The 25,114-nt window shown below is 49.5% G+C and overlaps 1 protein-coding gene across 2 annotated transcripts in view; it reads right to left on the bottom strand.

Moving 5' to 3' along the window:
* The window catches only part of MEIS3 (Meis homeobox 3), a 46,036-nt gene that overhangs the window by 11,164 nt on the left and 9,758 nt on the right, over positions 1-25,114 (bottom strand). For both annotated transcript variants that reach the window (XM_056845939.1, XM_056845938.1), the window contains exons 3-7: positions 24,638-24,785; positions 20,722-20,772; positions 18,841-18,891; positions 11,722-11,871; positions 7,225-7,336 (exon numbers count right to left, since the gene is read on the bottom strand). In XM_056845939.1, coding sequence (XP_056701917.1) covers positions 7,225-7,336; positions 11,722-11,871; positions 18,841-18,891; positions 20,722-20,772; positions 24,638-24,785 — 512 coding nt within the window. The remainder of the gene's footprint in view (positions 1-7,224; positions 7,337-11,721; positions 11,872-18,840; positions 18,892-20,721; positions 20,773-24,637; positions 24,786-25,114) is intronic.

Genomic DNA, 25,114 nt, shown 5'->3' on the forward strand with positions numbered 1-25,114 from the left:
GGGAGACATGGCACCATGCCCAGAATGGATATAGCTCTCTAGAGGCAAGAGGGGAAAGTTCAACTTGTGGGACTGTAGGAGATTGAAAACTGTGAAGTAACTTGGGTCTTCAGTAATAAGCGAACATCTAGATTGTCTCATCTTGCTCGCTTGCTGGCCCACAGTTAGCAGACAGCTGCACACCCAATAGCTACATTGCAAGGAGAACAGAGCATTTCACAAGAGCACAACAGTAATAACTTTCCTCCGTTTGTCCCCCGGCATCTGGTATCCAGAGGTATGCTGTCTCTGAACATGAAAGTTCCCACTGAGCCCTTATGACTAACATGCCATCATCCATGGATGTGTAAATGCATGACCACCATGGGCTGGGAATACATATGCCCTGTGGGAACTGAGCATGGGATCCAGAACCTTCTTCATCACTGCAGAAGATTCAGGAGAAGACTTCAAGCAAACTGACTGTGTCAAAGGCAGCATGAGAGACAGACTCATCAGTTCTCGGAAGCTAAGCAAGTTCAGCCTTTGTTAGTACTTAGATGGGAGACCACCAAGGAAGTCCAGGGTCATGAAACAGAGGCAGGCAATAGCAAACCACCTCTGTTTATCTATTCCTAACCTGGATGGCCCAGGCTAGCCTGATCTTGTCAGATGTCAGAAGCTAAGCAGGGTCAGCCCTGGTTAGTATTTTGATGGGAGACCACCAAGGAAATCTAGGGTCACTATGCAGAGGCAGGCAATGGCAAACCATCTCTCTACATCTCTTTGCCTTGAAAACCCTATGGAGTCGCCATAACTCGGCTGTGACTTGATGGCAATTTCCACCGCCACCATCCCGAAGCAGACCAGTAAGATGACTGGGGGTGAGGCCCCTTCATGGACACTGAGTCAGTTCTGACAGAGGTATCCATCAGAGCCCAAGCCAAATGGACCTACTGGGTCATTCCAAAAGGGAAAATAAAAGTACTGGAGGGCAAGAATCATCACATTGTTGTGGTGATCCAAACCTTGTCCAAGAGAAGTAACTGAGGCTTGTGAACAAGGCATTCCTTGGGCATCTCTCTTTACCCATGAACTCGCACTATCCTACCTTACAAAGCTGTTGTAGGGAAATCACAGGGAAAGTATGTGAAGTGCTTTGGACTAACCCAGTGCCAAGTATTATTAGGACAGCCAGACTTAGACCAGGTCTACTAATGCAAAAAAGCGGGGTGATAAAATCCCAAGGTGGTAGAGTGAATCACTGCCTCCCCAGTTTTAAAAAATATCCTTACAAGTTTAAAAAAACCCACCATAGCACATCAGGGGCAAAGAAGAATAGATCAGGCTTTTTCAGCATAGTCTACATTACAGGGTTGTTGTGGAGATCAAATGCAGGAGGGAAATATATACATTACTCTGACCTCCTTGGAGAAAGGCTCAATAAAATACTAGATTATTGGAACTCCCCTTGGGCCCGTCTTAATTTGTGATCCACCCTGCCCCCTGGAAAAAAAACAAGCATCCCCCCACTTGCAAAGAAACCCCCACCTGCTTCTATCTAGTCTTTCCCTATCCTCTTTTCTTTCTGGGGCTTGAACAATTAAAAATAAACAGGGCCTCCTGCTTCCCATGAGTTCTCAAGGAAAGGGGAGAGGGAGCCAGAAAGAGCAGAACTCTGCTAGCTGATGCTCCCCCCCCCTCCCCAACTGCACAGGCCTTGCCTGGCAAACACAAAATCCTGCCTCTTCCCCCCACCCAAACCCTACCCCAGTGGAACAGCTGCTACGCTTTTCTATCCTCCGGCTAAAAGGCAGTTTAAAAGCCCTGCCCAGAGGGGAAAGTTAATTATGCATCAGAGAAAGCAAGGCTGTTGGGGGGGGGGGGTTCACCAGCCATCACCCATGCCCCCACGTGATCACCGGCCCCACCCTGCTTTTCTTTCTCTACCCCCACCCTAAAATACAAAAATCAATCCACCTCCACTCTGTTATCTTCCTGATCTATGCTGTGGAGATTGCCCAAGCAAAGCCATTTACTGCCAAAGACCACCATTTAGAGTTGCCACCCTCCAGGTGGGGCCTGGAGAACTGGAGTACATAAAGCACTTCCCCTGAGGAAAATGGCTGCTTTGGAGGGTGGACTTGATGGCATTATACCCTGCTGAGGAGATCCCTCCCCAAACCTCAACCTCCCTGGGCTCCAGCCCCAAATCTCAAGGAATTTCCCAACCCAGAGTTGGCAACCTTCCCCACCACTGCAAGGCCTCTCTTTCCGCCTTCCCCAAAATTCCCACTACATTTCTGGAGCTGGGCTTCTTCAGGAAAGCTGAAAGGCTAACGTTTGGCCATCAGGAGCCTCACCCCTGCAGTGAAGTTTGCATTATGTCAGCAGGCTCTCACCACGTGTAATCAGGGGGTGGGGGTGGGGGTGAATGCAACGCTTTAAATCTGTTCTTTTTCACTTCCGTTCCAGAAGTTAGGGCTCTGCAGTCGCACAAGATCCTAAATGCATCATTCCACTATGCCTGGTGTATTTTCCATGGTCTGTGAATCAAGACAGGATACCACCGATAAAGAACTCCGTTATTTCCTTTCATGTTGTGTGGTGGAATCACAAGCGGTTCTGCACACTCCCAGCAAAACATATCCACAACTACAGCGGCAGTGACAATCCGGAAAATGCTTTGGGATTTTTTTCCAAGGTACAACCCCATTAAGCCAGTTTTGGGTTTACATGGAGACCTCCATCTTTCAGAGTCAAACGGTCAGGCCCACCTTTCAAGGTCAAGCCAAATATGACAAGGGAAAGTGACGAGGAATTAAGAACAGGACAGGAATTTGCTACCAGTGGGTGGGGTGACGGCCCACGAACTAGGGTTGCCAAGCCTGGGTGGGAAATACCTGGAGATTTTAGGGGTGGAGCCAGAGGAGGGTGGAGTTTGGGGAGGGGCAGGACGTCAATGGGGTAGAATGCCACAGAGCCCACCTTCACCACTCGTGAAGGGAACCTCTGCATCCCAGGGCCAGGAGGCAAAATCAGAGGAAGGCCTCAGCCTCTGTGCCCTGTTGTTGGACCTCCAGAGGAACTGGTCGGCCCCTGGTCCGATCCAGCAGGGCTCCCAATCCAACACTTTCCTTGTGATGCCGATGTAGGAGTCGGGCAGGTGACATTTGCAATGGAGGAAGCAGAGGGGGCAGCTTAACCCTGGGTGCATTTTCTCACCTGCAGATACTCCCCTGCCCCCATCATTTTTAAAGTTCTCGCACACACATCTAGGTCTCAGAAAAGGCAAGGGGGGTCCAGGGGGGTACTTGAAAGAGAAAATCAGCAGGTGCTGGAGGAAGGCTAAGCACTCCTCCGCCTGCCTGCTGATTTCCCCCCACCAACCTTATATTGTCCTTTACTTTGGAAGATGTAGGGCTAGAACAAGAAGATAACATCTAGCATGACTCCCCAGCAGGAGGCTTGTGCAAATGCTCTGGCTGTGCATTCTCCACATCTGCCTCTCCCACTGCAATTCTGCAGTTTATATGGGGGGGGGGGTTGATAGCTGTCTCCCACCACGTGTTACACACGCACAAACACACACTCCATTACAAAGACTGACTTACACTGCAGAACTAGGGATGTTGTACAAAAAAGCATACCCATCCAGCCCCCAGCAGGCATGTGACCCACCCGCACTCTGCTCTGCAAAAAAAGCTAGCTGCCCCCACCCCCTCTGCATCCAGACTGACCCCTTGACCCTTGGACCCCACCATTCAGCCTGGAATGAGAGAGAGAGAGAGAGAGAGAGAGCGCGCGCACACCATCTGGGTCTCCATTCTCTCACACACACTACTGGCCTTAAGGGGGGGGGAGAGAGATGCCAGGGGCTGTAATATTGGGGTCAGGCCACTGATTTGAGATAAGGGCATATTGTCTAGTGGTCAGAGCACTGGGCTGAATGTAGGAACCAGAATGCGAGATACCATTCACTGCCTCCAGGAAAGATCCAGCACCCTGAGACCAACATCTAGCAGAGAATGAGATGTTAACTGTTGCTGTGCCAGAAGCCAGCCAAGTCCCTGCCCAGCGTGGGCTTCCAATCTATCTTAAGGATTTTTTTTATTAATCTATGAATAATGGCAATGAAGAAGAAGAGTTAGGTTTTATACCCCAATTTTATCTAAGGAGACTCAAAGCGACTTACAGTCTCCTTCCCTTCCTCTCTCCACAACAGACACCTTGTGAGGTAGGTGGGGCTGAGAGAGTTCGGACAGAACTGTGACAAGCCCAAGGTCACCCAGCAGGCTTCATGTGGAAGAGTGGGGAATCGAACTGGGTTCTCCAGATTAGAGTCTGCCACTCTTAACCACTACACCACGCTGAGGGGGGAAATCTGGCAGAGGGGGGAAATCTGGGACTAGAGAGATGGTCATACAGCAAAACTGAAACAGAAAGGCTAAACTCTTGGGAAGTGCAAAGAGAGATTCCTACTGTGGCTTCCTGCACCGTCTCTAGGGCTGCCAGGGCCCTCTTCGCCTCTGGTGGGAGGTTTTTGGGGTGGAGCCTGAGGAGGATGGGGTTTGAGGAGAGGGACTTCAATGCCATAGAGTCCAATTGCCAAAGCGGCCACATTCTCCAGGTGAACTGGTCTCTGTCGGCTGGAGATCAGTTGTAATAGCAGGAGATCTCCAGCTAGTACCTGGAGGTTGGCAACCCTAACCGTATCTCTCTTCCCATCCCCAAGACAGTCGCTTTGGGTTGCCAGACTCCAAGCTGGAGTTCTCCTGGAATTACAATTGATCTCCAGATTTAGAGTCCAGTTCCCCTGAAGAAATATGGCAGATTCATAGGGTTGCCAGCCTCCAGGTGGTGGCTGGAGATCTCCCTCTATTACAACTGATCTCCAGATGACAGAGATCAGTTCCCCTGGAGGAAATGTCTGCTTTGGAGGGTGGACTCTATGGCATTGAAGTCCCTCCCCGCTCCAAACCCCACCCTCCTCAGGCCCCGTCCCCCAAATCTCCAGGTATTTCCCAATCTGGAGCTGGCAACCCTACCGATTCAGAGGGTGGACTCTATGCTGAACTCCCTCCCCTCTCCAGGCTCCACCCTCCCGAGGCTCCACCCCCAAATCTGGGATTTCCCAACCTGGAGTTGGGAACCCTCCGAGCACCGGCAGGGGAGGCAGACAGAGATGTCTGTCTCTCAGGTGCACGTCAGACAGCCTCATCTTCAAGGGCAGAGTCCCATCGACGGCCCCAACTGTGAGGAGCAGAGCTGGGGAAGGGGGTGGGAGAGGAGATCCCCCACCACCACCACATTTGGAAAACCAGGCTCAGTTTGCCTTCTCTCCCCATCCTTCCTTCCCTCCACCTCTATGCTAGATACTTCCAGTCTTCCCCAGGCAGATCTACCCCCCCCCCCCCGCTCCTCAACTTCGTCTCCTGCACACCCAACTGGAAGCCGACTTCTGTGCCCGGCCACATCTGAGCCGGCCCGAGAGGTTCCGCGGGGCTGCTGGGTCGGAGCTCAGCAACGGTGACCCCCACAGTGACCCCCAGCGTTGAGGGCTGCCGGCTCTCCTCCCTTCCCCTTGCCTTTTCTCTTCCTTTCTTCGGCTGGATGCCCCCATTCTCAGGGTTATTTGCTCAACAGATGGCGATTGCTGGAATGCAGAGAGGCCTCCATGTGCAAGTGTGTATCCCCACACGCAAGCACACACCGACAGTCGCTATAATTACTATAACCTCTGCTTCCCATGGCACTCTGGCAGAGATGTTCTGGGAGAGGACACACACATGCCCTCTGTATGTCAATACCTTCTGGCTTAAGACATACAGGAACCTAAAGCACTAGAATACAGAAGAAGCGTCTGACGCCCACACACTGAACACCCTCACAACAGTGCACCTAGGGTTGCCAGGTTCCCCCCACCCCCCGACCACCGGCGGGGGATAGGGGGTAGAGGTGCCAGATCCAGGCTGGGAAATGCCTGGAGATTTGGGGATGGAGCCTGGGGAGGACAGGAACCTCAGTGGGTTACAATGCCACAGAACCCACCCTCCAAAGTATCCCATTTTCTCCAGGGGAACTGATCTCTGTTGTCTGGAGATGAACCGTAATTCCGGGGGATCCCCAGATCTCACCTGGATGCTGGCATCCCTAATTGTGCACCCCCAATCAAACTCTAAGCCCTGCTACTTTGTAGATTCCAAAGACATGCAAGTAGACCCCTTTGATCTTAAGATATTTTGGACGGGGCCTTCCCCCCTTACTATAATAATGACATTTTATTATTTAGCTATTTACTTCATTTACACCCCACCTTTCTCCACAACGTGGCTTCCATCGTCCTTTTCTCCTTTATTTTTATCCACACAACAACCCTGTGAGGTAGGTTAGGCTGAGTGTGTGTTCAGAGGGCTTAAAAATCTCAATAATCTTCTGCAAAAGACAAAGTCACTCGCTAGGCAGCAGGTCTCAAATGCAGCTCTTCCCCAGCTCTTCTACAGGCCTACTTTACAGGGTTGTTGTAAGGATGCCTGTGATAAACTGTGCAGCCCCCCCTTTGTCCATGAAAAGGGGCTCAAAGTAGGAGGGAAAACAGTGCAGGGAAAGTCTTTCTTGGCACCATTTAAGAGCTGCAGCTTCTATTCAGAGCAAGGACAATGTAATGCAAGAATTGACCTCTTTCCAAAATGACATAAGAACATAATAAAGGCCCTGCTGGATCAGACCAAGGCCCATCAAGTCCAGCAGTCTGTTCACACAGCGGCCGACCAGGTGCCTCCAGAAAGCCACAAAGACGACTGCAGCAGCACCATCCTGCCTGTGTTCCAAAGCACCCAAAATACTAGGCATGCTCCTCTGATACTAGAGAAAATAGGTATGCAGCATGACTAGTATCCATTCTAACTAATAGCCATGAATACCCCTTTCCTCCATGAATAGGTCCACTCCCCTCTTAAAGCCCTCCAAGCTGGCAGCCACTGACTTCATTTGCCCACAGACTTCATTTGCCCACTGTGCAAACAAAGTCATTCCCTGAAAGGCACTGCCCAAGTTCAGGGGAATGAGTGACACCAAAGCAGCAAGTGACCAAACCTGATGTCTTTCAGCCCCCTCTTTTTTAAAAACCTGAGCAGCCTATTTGTTCCAGGAAGTAGGGGAACATAATTTCCGGAGGAGATGGTAGACTCTCTATCCTCAGCAGTTCCTCCTCCTCCCAGTTCATTTGGTCCCGGCCATCCTCACCTTGTTCACTGGAGTTGTCGCCACTTTGTGATGCAATCCCACCACTGGAGGGCCCTGGCGTTCCTGAGTGCGTGGATCCTGTCTCATCATGGTCTCGGATCCATGAGTTGTTCTACGTGCAAAGAAACCGGGATGGTGCAATTAGTGGAGGCAGAGAACTGGGCTATCTCTGGCCCTTGGCTAGGGTCACCAACTTTCAGGTGGTGACTGGAGATCTCCCTCTATTACAACTGATCTCAAGGTGACAGAGATCAGTTCCCCTGGAGAAAATGGCCACTTTGGCAATTGGATTCTATGGCATTGAAGTCCCTCCCCTCTCCAAACCCCGCTCTCCTCAAGCTTTGCCCCCAAAATCTTCAGGTATTTCCCAACCCGGAGCTGGCAACCCTACCCTAGGCCCTAATCCCACACACAACTAGGGTTGTTGTCTCTGGTTTGGGAAATACCTGGAGATTTTGGGGGTGGAGCCTGGTGGGGCCAGGAAAACTGTCACCTGGAGACCAGTTGTAATTCTGGGAGACCTCCACCCAACACCTTGAGGTTGGCAACCCTATTAACACCAGGCAGGTACATCTTCCACAGAGCAAAACCATCACTTCTTCCGGAAGGGTCTTCTCTGGACCCCGTCAAAATCCCTTACCCTGAAAAATTACAGGATGTAACGTCCGCTACCATTAAGCATTGTATAGCACTGTGTGTGTTCACCTGCTGTTTCTCAATAACCCCAACATCGAAAGCAAGGAAAGATGAATATTAGTATCCCAGTATTACAGATCAAGAGCCAATATGGTGTAGAGCCTAGAGTAGGATCTAGGAAACCCAGGTTCGAATTCTCAGTCTGCCTTGGGAACTTGCTGGGTGACATTGGGCCAATCACACACTCTCAGCCTAACCTACCTCACAGGGTTATTGTGAGGATAAAACGGAGGGGCGAAGAACGATGTAAGCCGCTTCGGGTCCCCAGTGGGGAAAAAGACGGAATATAAATAAACGACATAAATAAAACAATAGAGCCACCCACAACAAGGGTCACATAGCAGACACGTGGACAGTGAACAGGCAGGGTTAGTATGTGCAGTGCTCCAAACTCAGTTCCCAGGTTCCCAATTCTGAGAGCAGAGCCCAGCCTGGCTCCTCCCTCAGTTTACCAACCTGAACCGGCCCAAGAGAGGCGCTATCGGCCCTCTTAGGGCAAACATACGTGTAGTGATGGCAACATGAACGTTTCCCCAGAAGAACAACTAACACTCCTCTGTTTCAGGGCAGGAAAACAGGACATCAATACGTTCTGCAACAGGCAGAAATTCAGCAGGTGAATGTCCTTGCATTGGGTGATGGGGAAAGACCTTCACCTGTTGAACTTCTGCCTGGCACACTGTTCTCCTGCCAGGAAAACAGTGCCAGCCGCCCCCCCAGCCCCCAGCCTTCCTGCCATGCATGTCTGTGCCCCTCTTTGCAAATCCTTTAAGGAGGAGGCCTGGATTTAGCAAGGATTTCCACAATGCCTCCACTGGGGCTGTAATTATTTTGACCCCCCCCCCCCTTTGCCCAACTGAGCAGAGTTCAAAGAGGGACACGGGGCCTCTCCCCATTGCCCCCAGGAGGAGCTGGGCAGCTACTGAAGGAGCTCGGATTGCAGCCCCCCTCCCCGCTTGCCGGGAGGAGTCTAACAAAGCCGCCCCCCACCTCTGCCCCACACATGCCCTGCCTAATTAACCTGGCAGAGCTGATCACAGGAGCGCCACAAGCAAGAAGCCCCAGGGTTCAAAGGGTTAAGGAGCCCAGGATTTCAAAAGAGAAATCAACACTTGTAGCCCACAATGAGTGGGAAGGGGAGGGGGTCAGGGGGTCGCTGCCTGAGCTCTTGGAAGCCCTGCCAGCAACACTAACGGGTAATTAAGAGCAGGCCCAGCAAAGCTCCTTTATTAGAGCCGCTTAGAGTCAAGGGCAGGGATGAGGCAGGGCAAGCAATCAGGGGGGGGGGGGGAACCTAAAAATTAAAAAAAACCAGGGATTTGGATGACTGCAGATCCTTTGGGGGGATTTGCTACCATGCAATGGACATCACAGTAGACCGGCTGGGAGAGGGGAGAAGTTAGGTTTATTCACGAAGGCCTATCTATGGCACCATAGGCGATTTGCACCTCCACCTACAGGAGTAGTCTACCTGATAACCCAACGCCGGGGCCAAACACGTGGGAAGGTGCAAGGCCTCCAGCTGGCCGTCGCTGGGATAGGTTAGCCAAATCCAGTGCAGGCTAACTGTTTGTTCCCCACGGAACGTAGGCTTGCCAACTCCAGATTGGGAAACTGCTGGGGATTCAGGGATGGAGTCTAGGGAGGGCAGGATTTGAGGAAGGGAAGGGACTGCAGCAGGGTATAATAAAGCATACAGTCCACTCTCCAAAGTAGTCATTTTCTCCAGGGGAACTGATCTCTGTCACCTGCAGATCCATTGTAATTTCGAAAGACCTCTAGGCGTCACCTGGATAGGGTTGCCAGCTCTAGATTGTGAAATACCTGAAGATTTTGGGGGTGGAGCCTGAGGAAGGTGTGGGGAGGGGAGGGGAGGGTTTTCAGTGGGGTATAATACCATAGAGTCCACTTTTCAAAGTTCTCCAGGTGAACTGACCTTTGTCACCTGGAGATCAGTTGAAATAGCGGGAGATCTCCAGCCACCACCTGGAGGTTGGCAACCCTACACCTGGAGGTTGGCAGCCCTAAGACCCACATGTGGCAGGAGTGGAGGGTACATTTTGGAGGATCTCAATCTGATCTCCAAACTCATTACTGCAATACAGTCTTCATTTTATTTCAGAATTAAACAAAAAAAGTCCATGGTGAATGGATAGATGGGGGTTGGATCGGAAGGGGCATGCGCGCTCCAGGCTTGTACTGAGCTCAGACAAATGATGCTCATGACTCAAAAGGATGCCCAGATTCCCACTCGACGAAGAAGAGAGCTTAGCTGTGAGGTCCTGCCTGTTGGTGGGACAAGCCGCCCCACCCCGCCCCGCCTCTTCTCCCCTACCCCCCCCCCCCCCGCCCAACCGCTTTCTGTGCAGCTCCCAGCCTGATAGCCCCAGGGCACATGAAAAATGCAGCATTGTAGCTATAGGCAAATGAATGCGTCAGTTGCATTAGCAGCGCATGGGAAAGAGAAGAAAGTTCGGGGGCGGGGGAGAGAAGCCAGGGGAGGCGCAAGAGACGACCACGTCTCCTTCATTACCAGCAAACTGTCAGGGGCGATTATTTTCCAAAACCCCAACTCCTTTCTTTCAACTCATGGATGTTGCAAAGATGGAAGGTTTTTTCTTTTCTTTTTAAGCAGCGGGGAGTGTGGCTGGTTTTGATAGGCTGATGGGGGCGGGGACCAGGAACAGACAAGATTGTGTTGTATTATTATTTTATTAATCCATCACCTCCCTACAAACGCAAGTCTGGAGACAGTCCACTGTTTGTAAGGGGAGCGATTTTGTTTTCCGATGGGTTGCAAACGTATTACCTCCCTCTGGCCCAAAACAGTTTTTTTGGAAACATCCCAAAAAACCTATAAAACCTGTTTGGCCAGAGGCAAAAATGAAGATAAGCAGACAAACAGGGAGCAACCAAATCTTTTCCCACTCTCTGAAAAAAGGTCTGGCTCTTCCCGACCCCAAAGCAACCCACAGATGCACCACTAAATGGGATAATGGAGTAGGGTTGCCAACTCCTGCTTGGAAAATACCTGGAGATTTGGGGTTGGAGCCTGGGGAACATGGGATTCAGGGAGGGGAGAAACCTCAGCATGGTACAATGCTGTAGAATCCATTCTCCAAAGCAGCCATTTTCTTCACGGGAACTGATCTCTGTAGTCTGGAGATCAGTTGTAATTCCGGGAGATCTCCAGCCCCCGCCTGAAGGTTGGCAACCATAACAAATGGGTTGCCAAGTTCTGATGACAGGTCTCATTCCCAGTTAAGAGAATAGAGAAGCAACGGTAGCCAGTCAAAAAAACCTTTTTTGTTCCACAAGAGGCAAAGGGTAGAAGCATTTTTAAAAGCACCGCCTCTGAGCCTTTAAAAGAACAATAACATATGGAGCAGAAAATTCCAAGTGAAACGGTGCAGTAAACATTTCCAAGACCCTTGCCATTGCCAAAAGTGAGCGCCTGCGATTGCAGATAGGTGTCCTGAACATGCGCGGTCACTCTTTGGCAAGGCAGAGAGCCAAACACTACTCCAGATCTCAGCTGAAGCATTTTCTGAAACACATACAACTTTCTTTGGGACTTGATACACCAAACAGTGCTGAACTTTGCTAGTGCATTCAAACACAAACATGAGAACCAAACAACTAAAAACCTGGGTTTACAAAATTCCAAGTTTAGGTTGGCAGACGATTCCTCGGGCCCATGCAGCAGATTTGGAACATTTTGACCAGTCACACAAGGAACTGTCGAAACGGACATTGGAGATTATTCCTGGGGCTGGGAGATTACGCTGCCGGGCGGCTTACCTGGTCAGAGAGGCTGGCGCAAGATCCACCGAAATCTTCAAGGTCCGATTTGGAGCCCCCGTCTCTGTCATCTATCACTAGGTCAATGGGCATCTTCCCCTTGAGGCAAGTGATGTAGCGGTGGCAGAAGTTGTCACAGAGATCATGTACCTGGGGGGAAATCCTCATTAAAAAAGGAAAGCGCACCAGCTAGACCCTAAGGTAAAGGTCCCCTGTGAAAGCACCAGGTCATTCCTGACCCATGGGGTGACGTCACATCCCGACGTTTACTAGGCAGACTTTGTTTACGGGGTGGTTTGCCAGTGCCTTCCCCAGTCATCTTTTCTTGACCCCCAGCAAGCTGGGTATTCGTTTTACCAACCCCGGAAGGATGGAAGGCTGAGTCAACCTTGAACCGGCTACCTGAAACCAACTTCTGTTGGGATCAAACTCAGGTTGTGAGCAGAGCTTGGACTGCAGTACTGTAGCTTACCACTCTGTGCCACAGGGCCTAGCCAGCACATTTTTGGTCATTTTCTATTGGGCTCCATATCAGGTGCTTCATTTAATGCACTGTGCATTTGGAGCTGGGGGTAGGAAATACAAACATTTTCCCTATTACTTCCCACCTTCTGATCTACTGGACTATGCCCACGAACCTGCCAAAGGCCACCAGATGAAAACCCCTGTTCTCAGCTCAGAAGGGGAAACTAGACAAATTCACGGAGGATAGCCTATTGGCAGCTATTAGTCACAATGATTAAATGGAACCTCAGCACTCAGGGGTAGTGTACCTTGAATTTCAGTCACTGGCACGGAAATGTGATGTTGCCTTTTCAGACTGGTTGGCCACTGCTGGAAACTGCATGCTGGATTATAAGAATTTAAAAGGCCACCCCCACCCTGTCAGCTCCACCCACGAGCCAGTGTGATGTAGTGGTCAGAGTGTTGCACTAGGATCTGGGAGACCCAAGTTCAAATCTCTGCTATGGAAGGTTCCAGGGTGACTTTGGGCCAGCTGTACACTCTCTGCCTAACCAACCTCACAGGGTTGTTGTGAGGATAAAATGGAGGAGCATTGCAGCTGGATGAACACTTGTTAGGGATGCTCTAGGCTGATCCAGCATTGAGTTGGGTTGGACTAGATGGCCTCTATGGCCCTTTCCAACTGTATGATTCCATTAAAGGTGGGGTATAAAGGAAGAAAATAATATAAATAATAAAATAATAATATAAAGGCCATGGGCCCATCACTCCTTAGAGTAGAGATAGCCAGCTACAGCAACACAGGATGAACCCAAAAAGAACAAGAGCAAAGCATGGGGAAGATTTTCCCCGATGTTCTCCTGAGAAAAAAATCTGATACCCAGCTTTTTGATATCTAAGACAGAAAATCCAAATTGCACCCCTCTGCCCAGTGCCGACTCACACGGAGCATGAAGACAGTTCTTTACAAACCACACTGCAATGGGACTTGGGCAGGAGATCTCCCGGGGCCAAATCTGCCAACTCTGAACAGCTCCTAAATTGTGGGACTTCAAACTGCCACCCCTTAGGGACTTTTTGTAGCCACGATGGGTCCATTCAGACATGGAACTGGACCCCTAAAAACTGCAGCTTGGAACCCCCCAATGCAGGAGGTGCTGTTTTGCCAATTCTATAAATTACTCGTAGGAATGCTGAGCACCAGCAATCAAGGAACTGCACATACGGATAGTCTCCGTCTTCAGAACATAATAACGCAGGAAGAGCCCTGCTGGGTCAGACCAGCAAGGGTCCATCTAGTCCAGCATCTGGTCTCACACAGTTCCTCTGGAGGTCCAGCAACAGGGCATAGAGGCCAAAGCCTTCCCGATATTGCCTCCTGGCACTGGGATGCAGAGGTTGGCTGCCTCTGAATGTGGAGGTTCCATTTAGTAGCTACAGATAGACCCTGTCCTCCATGAAATCTGTCTAATCCCCCTTGAAAGCTGTCGATGCCCGTGGCCATCACTACGACCTCGGGCAGTGAATTCCACATTTTAATCACTCGTGTAAAGAAATGTTCCCCGGTTCTAATTTGTTAGTGTTCTCCACATCACCTTTTCAAGCCTCTCCCTTTAGCAATGAGATCTAGTGCCTTTTTTTCTTTAAAGAGAGAAGGCAGGAGACTGTGGCTTTTAGCTATAGATCTTACATGTTTTCTTGGTGTACCCAGGGTTCCCACTCCAGATTATTTAAACTCCCCAAAACATAAGGGGACCCAGATTTGCTTGGGACTCCACGCAACAGGCCGTAAATATTATGTGTATTAGAAATGCAAGCCAGTTGCTTGATTCATCCATGGTGGCTAAACAAGGCACCTGCCAGGTCTTTAAATCTCTGCACGACCCTACCCCTAAATCAACACACAGCCCACCCTTTCTCCCTCGTCCAAACGCAATACGAGGCTCAAAGATTAAACCTGGCTTCAAGGTCCTGCTTCCCCCAAGCAGGGGCTCACTGTATGAATCAAAGGGTGATGTTAATTATGACATTAACAAGGGATTTATCAGGTTACCCACACAGGGTTTTACTGTGTAGGTAAGTAGATCATTCCACCAGCAGAGAGAAGGCAGCTTCTCCCGCCCCCCTCCCCGCCCCACTGCCCAAGCAGCAGCAGTCAGTAGGATCTGCAGATAAGAGTTGCCAACTCTGGGTTGGGAAATTCCTGGAGATTTGGGGGTGGAGCTTGATGAGGGCAGGGTTTGGGGAGGGGAGGCACCTCAGCAGTGTATCATGCCATAGACTCCACCCTCCAAAGCAGACATTTGCTCCAGGGGAACTGATCTCTGCCATCTGGAGATCAGTCGTAATTATAGGAGATCTCCAGGCCCTGCTTGGAGGTGGCCAGCCCTACTAAGGCTGAGGAAACCAATAGCTTTGGGGGGGATTTTGGACCCCAAGAAACCTTCACCTCCAACCTTTTCAGGGCCCACCTATTAAAGATGAGTTGGCACCAAGTCTTTGGGGTGCAGATGGAAGCTCACATGACGGAGCTCTCCTTTATACAGAAAATCCTTCTACATAGAAAACTAGGAAGTAAGGGAGAAGGCTAGGCTTTTCCTTGAGATGCTAGCTTTCCACACACAATTTGTTGTTACTGCGAGACACTCCGCACCCAGCCACAGTATGGAGCGATACATCCCTAGGGTTGCCAGCCTCCAGGTACTGTAATCATTGGACTCTATAAGACAACATGGCACTTCAGTACTAGCTGGAGATCTCCTGCCGATAGAGATCAGTTCCCCTGGAGAAAATGGCCGCTTTGGCAATTGGAGTCCTCAGGCTCGGCCCCCCAAACCTCCCACCGGTGGCAAACAGGGACCTGGCAACCCTATACATCCCCGACACAAGATGACTGCCTTTGCGAGGTTTAGGAAGTCTGTCCACTTTCAGATACTAAAATTCTGGTTCCTAAATGCTCCGGATATGGGCAGAATGCCTCCCAGCACTTAAAAAAGAGGATTTTTTTTTCTTGCAAAACATGCTGAAGGACTCAATGCCACTGAGGTTTTGTAGAACCTAGGGTTGCCAACTGCCAGGTAGTAGAGGAGATCTCCTGCTAATTCAACTGATCTCCAGCTGATAGAGATCAGATCACCTGGAGAAAGATGGCCGCTTTGGCAGTTGGACTCTATGGTATAGAAGTCCCTCCCCTCCCCAAACCCCACCCTCCTCAGGCTCCGCCCCAAAAACCTCCCACCGGTGGCTAAGAGGGACCTGGCAACCCTAGTAGAACCCCTTTGAGAAAAGTCAATAGTTTTTGCTTTTTAATCAATCAACATAAGGATTCCTGTTTCCAAAGGACACTTTTGTCCAAAGAAGCATATGCATTCAGGCCATTTATGCAGGGCTGTTTCCCTTGCGATCACCCCACCGACTGCTTCAGGGCTTCCTTTTGATTATGCGTGCCTTTCCTGACCAACAGAGGCTGCCTTTCTCCCCCTGCGCATTTCCCCGCATTTTGCCCATGTTTTCCGGATGCTGTTTTAGCCATGGTTGTTTTGAGGAGATTGCTAAAGCGTCCATGTTGCTTCTGGGTAAACTCAGAAGGGAAGTCGTCGCTTTGTGCGCATGGATCACAGCCCCTCCCCACAGCTGGCCCTCTTTTGCCCGCCGATCACATGAGGGTCGGCAGGCAGCCTGGTTGATCGACGGGCAATTGCCCACCAGTACCGGGCAGTTGGCAAGCCTAGTGGAGCCTGGAGATCACCAGGTATTACTGTTGATCTCCAGATGGAATAGATCAGTTCCCCTGGAGAAAATGGCTGCTTTGGAGGGTGAACTCTATGGCATTAAAACCCACTGAGGTCCCTCCCTTCCCCAAATCCCACCCTACCAAGGCTCCAACCCCCCCAATCTCCAGGTATTTCCCAACTCAGAGCTGGCAACGCTAGTTGGGGGGTGAGGGGGGCAGCAAGACCTTCGGACTCCCTGTTGCGTATGTGCTGCTTTGCCATGCAGTGTCTAAAGATGCCAGGGGAACCAGGAAGAAGGAAGGAGAATGGGGTGCTCTGGCTACTGGGCTGCATCAGTGGCATTTTGTGCCACCCCTGTCACTGTGCATGAATGAGGGCACGGGTGAAGCCAATAGGAGCAGCCAAGGGGGATCTTGGGACAGTGCAGCAGAGCTGCCGACTTTCCTCATCCCTGGCTTTCAAACTCAATCTCCCCATTCTGGTGCCTTTCTTCTGATCGATTTTGCCTTGGTTTCCCCACAGCTATGGAAACTGTAAGACAAAGCTTGAGCTCACCAGAGCAAAGCAAAAGGAAAAACTTCAGAGGGTGACAGATTTGACAAGGAGGTTGGCAAAGATCCAGCCAGCCCAGCTCGGCCCTGAGGGCTTAGCAAACCCTAAGGCAGGGGTGGGGAACGTCAGGCCCAGGGGCCGTTTAAGGCCCGCGAAATCATTTGGTCTGGCCCTTCGCAGGTCCTGGCAGATCTCTAGCTCAGAAGGATCTAAGACTGGCGATCCACCCCCTCCCACGGACAGGAATAGCCTCTGTTCACAGCAGATGTGAGTTTGTTTTGCCGAGAAAAGGAACCTTTTTCCCCTCTTGCAGAAGAGTCTTTAGCTATGGAGTTGCTAGGACTGCCCAAGAAACTGTGTTAACCCTTTCCTACCCGGGCTGTGGAGAAATGTATTTCCTCTGTACTATAAGAGGGCTGGGGGCGGAAGTGGCGACAATGGGGGCAGGGCCAGAATGTGTGTGTGTGGGGGAGAATGTGCGGGGGGGGGCGCGCCTGGTTGCTGCAACAGACCATCCTGTGCCACCAGGTGGGCGAGTGCACCACCGGTTGGATGCCTGCCTGCTTGCCTGCGCCGGGGGGGGGGGTCATCTGGGGCAGCAGCTTCCTGCTTGGGGCTTTGTCAGCTAATTTTTAAGTTGATAATTTTGTATGGCCCGCGAATGATGTTATAAATATCCAAATGGCCCTGGCGGGGGAAAAGGTTCCCCACCCCTGCCCTAAGGGATCAGAACTGCTAAACCAGAGTGCTTTGGAGGGTGAACTCTATGGCATTATAACTAGCTGAGGTCCCTCCCCAAACCCCAGGCTCCACCCTGAAATCTCCAGGAATTTCCCAACCCAGAGTTGGCTGCCCTAGGTATACCAGTTAGAGCTGCCAGTTCCAGGTTGGGAAATACCTGCAGATTTTGGGGGGTGGGGCCTGAGGAGGGCGTGGCTTGAGGAGGGGCGGGACTTCTTATTTTGTAAGCCTCCTTGGGCAGGTTCCTGGAGAGGCAGAAGAAAAAAATTCCTAAATAAATAAATAAATGGCTTTGAGCGAGGATTCAGATTAAAAAATGTCTCAGCCCGGAGAAACGCAGATGGAGCCGCAGAACCAATGACAGCATTATAAATATAAATTTGGCTTTTCACCCTGTTCTTGGCCTCCTTCTCAGGGTACTGAGACAGGTGTTTGCTGGGGGGGGGAGGTATGATTGTCCCGGGGGTGGGGGTGGGGGAGACTCCTGGCGTTCTGCTGTCTAGATCTCCACACACATTGATCCAAGGCCTGGTAAGGAATACACAACGTAACAGCAAATGAGGCCCAGAATCTATTTTTAAAGCCTCTCCCCCTCCCGTCCTCATTGGAGGAGATGGCTCAAAATTGGAGCCAGCTGTTGCCACAGCTTGTGAGAAAAGGAAAATTATTTGCAAACTTTTATGTTGCTTGAGGATAGCTTTTTCTTTTTCTTTTTAAGAATCTATAGTTCAGGGTTGTCCATTTTCCCTCTGGATGGGGCTCTGGTATGCCTTTAAAAACAAAAAGGGCACCCCACGGGCTTTACGCGGTGCCATGAGACTATCACAGCTTCACAGAAAGAAAAAGAAAGCAACACAGGATGTAAGGCGCATAAATCATCTCTCGAAATCTCAATTTCCATTTATTGCAAGTCCCAAGTTTCCAATCCTCATGCTTTGGAGTGTATGGGCCACACCTGCTGAAATCTCAGAAGCCCGTCAGGGACCGAGTATAGGGATGCCAGCCTCCCAGGGGGACTTAGAGATCTCCCAGAATTACAGCTCATCTCCAGACTACAGAGGTCAGTTCCCCTGGAGAAAACGGCTGCTTCGGAGGGTGGACTGTCTGGCACTGTGCCCCATCGAGGTCCCTGCCCTCCCCAGGCTCCACCCCCAAATCTCCAGGGGTTTCTCAGCCTGGATCTGGCAACCTTACCCCCTCCATCCCTCATGGGTGGCCAGGGAGGACCTGGCAACCCTAACCAAGTAAGATTTTCAATGGCTGGCTTCGGGCCCCTGATCAACAAAACCCAGGATAAATCACAAAGATGTTTTAAAACAGAGAATCAATCATATAAAGCTATGAGAAAACATGCAAATTCTCTCAGTTTGTATAACATGCAAGTGTTCACAAAGTCCAGCTTTCCTTGGCATAGAATTTGGATGACAGAATTTTAGGTTTTAATAACATGGGAACTGCACAGCCCAATTCAGTTTTAACAGTTGTGGCCCTGAGCCGCAACCATTTCCCATTCGGAGTGCATCGGATAAAGCAGAAATCATCTCCTGCCAGACTGCAAAATCTCTACTCCTGTCCTCAAAATAAAAATAAAAAAGACCTTCTATAACCTTCAGAACAAGCAACTTACTTTTTCTAATTCTAGAAGGTGGAACCGCAGAACTTGGATAGCTTGGATCATCTGTAAGTAGAAAGGGGAAAATCAGATTGTTTCTAAAGCATAATGAACAGTTTGAATACCTCATACCATGCACACTTACTTGGAAGTAAGCCCCATTGCATATAGAAAGACTTGCTTCTGAGTAAACATGCAGTGGCTCAGGCTATAAAACAGGGCAGTTCGCTTCCGTATTTTAGAACGCTGGTTCTAAAATAAACTTAGGTCAAAGCTCAGCACATCGTTCTGTAAACTACCAACATTTTGCGCTGCATGAATCAGCGTGGCCTGCAGAAAGCATGGGTGTTTAACACACAAGGGTGTGCATGAGCGGCAGCCACACCGTATACTCCGCTGCTGAGCTGATGATGCTTCTCCCAACCCTCACAATCTGTGGAGATGCCCTGGGAAAGGATCTTTTTAGGCCTGAAACAAAAGGTATTGGGGCTGATTTAAACATGGCACCAGCAGGGCAAAACCACCCACCCGAGGGACTTGGCACTCACTCGGTGTCTTACTGAAATTGGGCAAAGCAGCAGTGTGGTAAGGCAGGGGTCCCCAAACGTTTTGAGCCTATAGGCACCTATGGAATTCTGACACAGCATGGTGGGCGCAGCCCCAAAATGGTTGCTGCAGCTGACCTTCAGCCACATGGTGAAGATCTTTGTGTTGTGATGGCAGTTGCATAGCTAATGAACTCTCCAGTGGCCAGCTGGGCAAACGCTCCACCTGGCCCTGCCCACTTCCTAAAAACACTCACTGGGCACCAGGAAAGGTGTTGGTGGGCACCATGTTGGGGACCCAGTGGTACGGCCTTGCCAGCAGCGTGTTTAAATCAGGCCTTACAGCCAGTGTCTCACTAGCAAATATTTGTCAGATATTCCAGAGATGTTCTGGCATCAAGATCTTTCCGGGGGGTGGGGGGGTGGCGGCTCTTGAACGCTTCATAGAATGTGACCACTTGCTCAAATCAGAGTTGAAGGTATTTCACAGCAAGCCGAGAGGAGGCAACAGGAACTCTATCATCATAAGCCAGGGGGGAAGTTCAGCATCAGAGGAACTCCACTTCCAATATTGCCTGGCATCCCCCGAGATTGTTGTGCATGCTCAGGGCAATGTCTTTCGTGTGCAGTGGCATCCTAGCTTCAGTTTGTGCTTCTTCTTCAACCAAAAGACTGCAAACGACTTCAAACTATGTTCGCAATCCTGATTCGGAAAAGAAGCACAAACCACAGAGCTGGACACTGCGACAAAACTAGGGTTTGCATGAAATCAGAAGTAATGGATTGATGCCAAACAGAAGGTTTATATCCATATGGCACCAAACCTGGGCTTGGCATTAAGTCCGAAGCATCTTATGATGCATTCTGTCTTTTCAACATCTGGAAAGTATCCCCCAGGTTAACCTGCTTTAACTGAACCCATCCCAAATAACAGGGCAGGAGTGTGGGGGCTCCACATGTTTACTTATAAGTAAACATGATCCAGATGTTGTAGATGGGGGGCTGGTAAGGAAGGGCTTGTGTAAGGCTATCTAGTTTGTCACAGAAGTGAGTTTTTGAACAAGGGATTCCCCCAATCACAGCTGCCGTTGTTCAGTTGCTAAGCAACCGCCTCTTGCATCACCTCCACAGGAAAGCATCCATACTGGCCAATCAGCGGGTGATATGGCAACGCTGGGTTGTGATTGGTGGACTCCAACCTTTGATAAGCCTTCTTCACCCCTTGGTTGCCAATTGCTGGCATAAAGTTATGAGAAACAGACAAGGATGTCTGTTAACAAAGGAAAATGATTCTAGCTTAATTGGCATTTTAGAAGTTATTTAAAAACAGAGAAACAAGAAGCATCCTTACCAAATTATCCAGCTCAGGATTGGAAGAAAATAGAGGTTTTTCTGTCCTAACCTACAAATAAACAATTCAGGGGAGGGGAAAGGGGACACAAGCAAGACAGAAGGGGTATTAGCAGGAGAGAGAGAGAAAAAAACCAAGACTGAGAGGGAAGCATAAGATGCACATCGCTGAAAAAATCTGTTCCTCTCATTTCCCAGAAACTGTAAAGAAATGGCAAAAAATGCGATTTTCTCCCCGGAGATTCCTCCCAGCTGGCAAGAGTTTGTATATTTCACTTTAGAAAGTTTGCAACCTCTCCCCCTCTCTCACTCCCCCAACCCCTCTCCCTGCTTTTTTTAAATTCCCCAACATTTTTCTTGCCTTTTCAAACACAAGGTCAACTCTCTTCCATATGTCTCCTGTAACAATCCCCTGTGGTAAACAGTTTAGGCGCTCTAAACAGAGCCAGGGGTTTCAGCCTAACTCTCCCCCTTCCAGAATCAAGGATAGGCCTCTCCATTCGGAAAGTCCAACATTCAGGGATTGGGGAGGGGCCGAGAGATGGCGCCAAGAGTGAGCTTAGTGGTGGAGCTAATGGAATTTGGCAGCTCAGGGAGGACAACTAGGGTTGCCAGCTTCCAGGTGGGGTCTGGAGATCTCCCAAAATTAAAACTGATTTCCAGATGACAGAGGTCAGTTCCTCTGAAGAAAATGGATGCTTTGGAGGATGGACGCTATGGCAATGTACCCTGCTGAGGTCCCTCCCCTCCCTAAACCCACCCTCCCCATGCTCCACCCCCAAATCTCCAGGTGCTTCCCAAGCGGGAGTTGGCAACTGTAGACACAACCCATGCCGAGGAGTCCTTTATTCACCCAACATGTACAGCTTTAAGAAGAAGAAGAAGAGCTGGATTTTATACCCTGTTTTTCTCTACCGTTAAGGAGTCTCAAAGCAGCTTACAATCACCTTCCCTTCGCCTCCCCACAACAGACACCTTGTGATGTAGGTGGGGCTGAGAGAGTTCAGAGAGAACTGAGACTAGCCTGAGGGCACCCAGCAGACTTCATGTGGAGGAGTGAGGAAGCAAACCTGGTTCTCCAGATTAAAGCCCACAGCTCTTAACCACTACGCCACATGGGCTCTCAGGGGAGGGGGCAGAAAAATAGCAGCAAACCTTTTCTGGGTTTTCTGACTCTGAGTTCAAAAACAACACACACATACACACATACACACAACAAGCTGGACCATTTTTTTTTCCTGATCAGTTGACAAATGTAGTGTAAGACCCAGAAATCTCAGTACCTGTGAACACACATGGCTTGACCTGGATAGCCCAGGCTAGCCCGATCTCATCAGATCTCGGAAGCTAAGCAGGGTCAGCCCTGGATAGTACTTGGATGGGAGACCACCAAGGAAGTCCTGGGTTGCTCTGCAGAGGCAGGCAATGGCAAGCCACCTCTGAATGCCTCTTGTCTTGAAAACCCTACTGGGTCACCATAAGTCAGCTGCGACTTGACAGCAAAAAAGAAAAGAAAAAGAAAGAGAACACACCACCCCTTCGTGTTCTCATAAAAGGAATCTTCCAGTTCCTGGTGTTGACTTAGCAGTCAAATCACTAGAATTTGCATGCTAGCATTTGCAAAGATGCCTCCACACCAGTGAAAAAGCCAGCATGGTGTAATGGTTTGATCCTTTGACAAGGATCTGGGAGACTTGGGTTCAAGTCTCTCACTCTGCTATGAAGCTCACTGTGGGATCTTGGGCCGGTCACACTCTTTCAGCCTCACCTACCTCACAGGGTTGTTGTGAAGATAAACTAGAAGAAGGAGAACTGCATACACAACACTAAACTCTTCGGAGGAAGAACGGATTAAAATGTGATATAATTTATAGCTAAGAGAGTGGGGCGTCCACCCTCTCCACCAGCTCCTTCTCCAGTCTGAACTTTGTCTTTAAAAATTATTCCTCCCAGTAAGATGTGCACTTCAGACATCCTCAGAGACACTTGACTTGATCTACAAAAATGTAGCAACCTTGTATATCACAAGGCAGCTGAAGGGGTGGTAATGTTTCACATGTCTCTCCCCTCCCTCCCCAAATTCGCCGGGGTTTAGAAGAGAAATTCTTCTTTTTGTTCCATATTCTCAGAACAGCACTTATTTTCATTTTCGGTTTTCCTGCAGGATCGACACCGAGGGTCCTTCAACACAGTCTGATCAACTAGAAAAATAGTTCGCTGGCCCCCCAGACTTCCTTCCCTCAAGTCTTCTCCATTGACAGGTATGCAGATTAGGATACAGCCAGTTTTGCCATACAGAGTTTGCAGACAATGCCAGGCCAGAAAGCCATCACACTCTGCTCTCAGACTAACCTACCTCACAGGGTTGTTGTGAGGATAAAATGGAGGAGAGGAGAACAATGTAAGTTGCTTTGGGTCCCCATTGGGAAGAAAGGCTGGGTACAAATGAAATACCCCCCTCCCCAATATTTCATAGATGAAAGGACACAAATTATGCCTCCATTCTCCATCTCACGCCTGGACATCTCTTCCCACTCTAAATAAAAAACTGTTCGACAATTTGGCAACTGATCATCTCTGCAATAACTTGTCCCATCAGGGCTTCAAATGCCATGAGAGATAGTAAACATGCCATGACTATTTCATTTTCTATATTTTTTGAATAAAAATATACTCTGCATTTCAGTCTTCAACAAAAAAAATCTCCTAAAACATGCTTTAACAGAATGCAGAATATAATTCACAGTGGGTAGCCGTGTTAGTCTGTTTGCAGTAGTCAAAAAGGGCAAGAGTCCAGTAGCACCTTAAAGACTAACAAAAATATTTTCTGGTAGGGTATGAGCTTTCGTGAGCCACAGCTCACTTCTTCAGATACAGGTATCTGAAGAAGTGAGCTGTGGCTCACGAAAGCTCGTACCCTACCAGAAAATATTTTTGTTAGTCTTTAAGGTGCTACTGGACTCTTGCCCTTTTTGAGAATGCAGAATGTCACAGTGGATCTGGTTTACTTATATGGTAGTGCTGCTATAAGTCATACATAGACTGCTCCATGTGGAAGTCAGGTGGAATGAAAAGAGAAGGGAAACTAGTATATCTCCAATGTAAAAATGTTTCTTTGGGGCATCCTCAAAAATCTCCACTTACAGGAAAACATAGGGAGAAAGAAACAGAAACAGTCCCAGATAAACGTGATAGAGTCCAGGGTACTTTAAAGGCTAATGAATTTATTGTGGCATAATTGTAAGCCACCATGAGCTCCATAAGGAAGAAAGGAAGCTAATCAATGTTTGCCTGGAAATGTCCACTGCGAAAAGCACAGCAACCAAGGCCAGTAGAAAAGTTGACAGCCCCCGTGCTCCACTATGAAAACACCAGGCTTTAAACCTGCACAGAAATGTTGCCATGATTGGGGGGGGGGGGCGGGGGGCGGAAGCAGGCATGCAGATGGCTAGGAGAGCTGCCACCGCTGCTGCTGTGCGGGGTGGGGGGAAGTAGGCTGGCAGCCAGGAGAGTGATGGGGGGGCAGAAAGAGAGAGTGATGAGATGGGGAGGCAGAAAGAGAAACTGACAGGGGTGGGGGGGAGAGAGAGTAAGAAAACGGGTGGCAGGAGGGAGAAAGAGTGAGAGACTGAGAAAAGTAGGGGGAGAGGGGGAGGAAGCAAAGGTGGGGGGATATGGGATAGCTGCTCCCACAAGTTTCCTGCGGGTCCCCACTTCTTTTGTTATAAAGGCCACATACGACTTATGTATGTATGGGCAGGGGGCACATTTTTTTATGGACTAGTAACTTTGAGGATTTATTTCCAAGGTTAGCCCCGAGATTGTGTCCCCCACCCCACCCCAGCACCAGCCAACCAACAATCCGTCTGCTGCCATTGGAGCCTGTAGCTCACCCAGAGTCCCTCCAGAATTCATACCTGTTTGGCAAAAACAGCAATGTCTTCATTGAAGGAATCCGATGAGCAGACGTCACCTCCCGGATAAGAGCCAGACGTGTCCCTGGGAGAGCAGGTGGCCAATTCACATTTTTCAAACACGAGCGCCAGCAAAGGGAACAAGGGGTGCCTGCCATGCCAAAGGAGACACTTAGCCAGAGCTGGTTAGGGAAGTCAAAAGTTATCTATCTCACAGGATTGTTGTGACTGTGTTTATTTACATTATTTATAGTCCACCTTTCTCACTGAGACTCAAGGTGGATTACATAGCACAAGTCAGGGCATCCAATGAATGGTACAATAGGATTGGGGTGGTAGAAATTTGGAGCCAACAAGAAATCTGAAACGAACCTGATGACATGTTAAACGATGCAGAAATTGCACATTAGGAGCATAGTTACAGCAACAGACAATACACAGCAGCAGACTCCTCAGTCCCCTATCAATACAACTTTCTGA

Source organism: Euleptes europaea, chromosome 3 (assembly GCF_029931775.1).
Source record: "Euleptes europaea isolate rEulEur1 chromosome 3, rEulEur1.hap1, whole genome shotgun sequence".
Lineage (NCBI taxonomy): Eukaryota > Metazoa > Chordata > Lepidosauria > Squamata > Sphaerodactylidae > Euleptes > Euleptes europaea.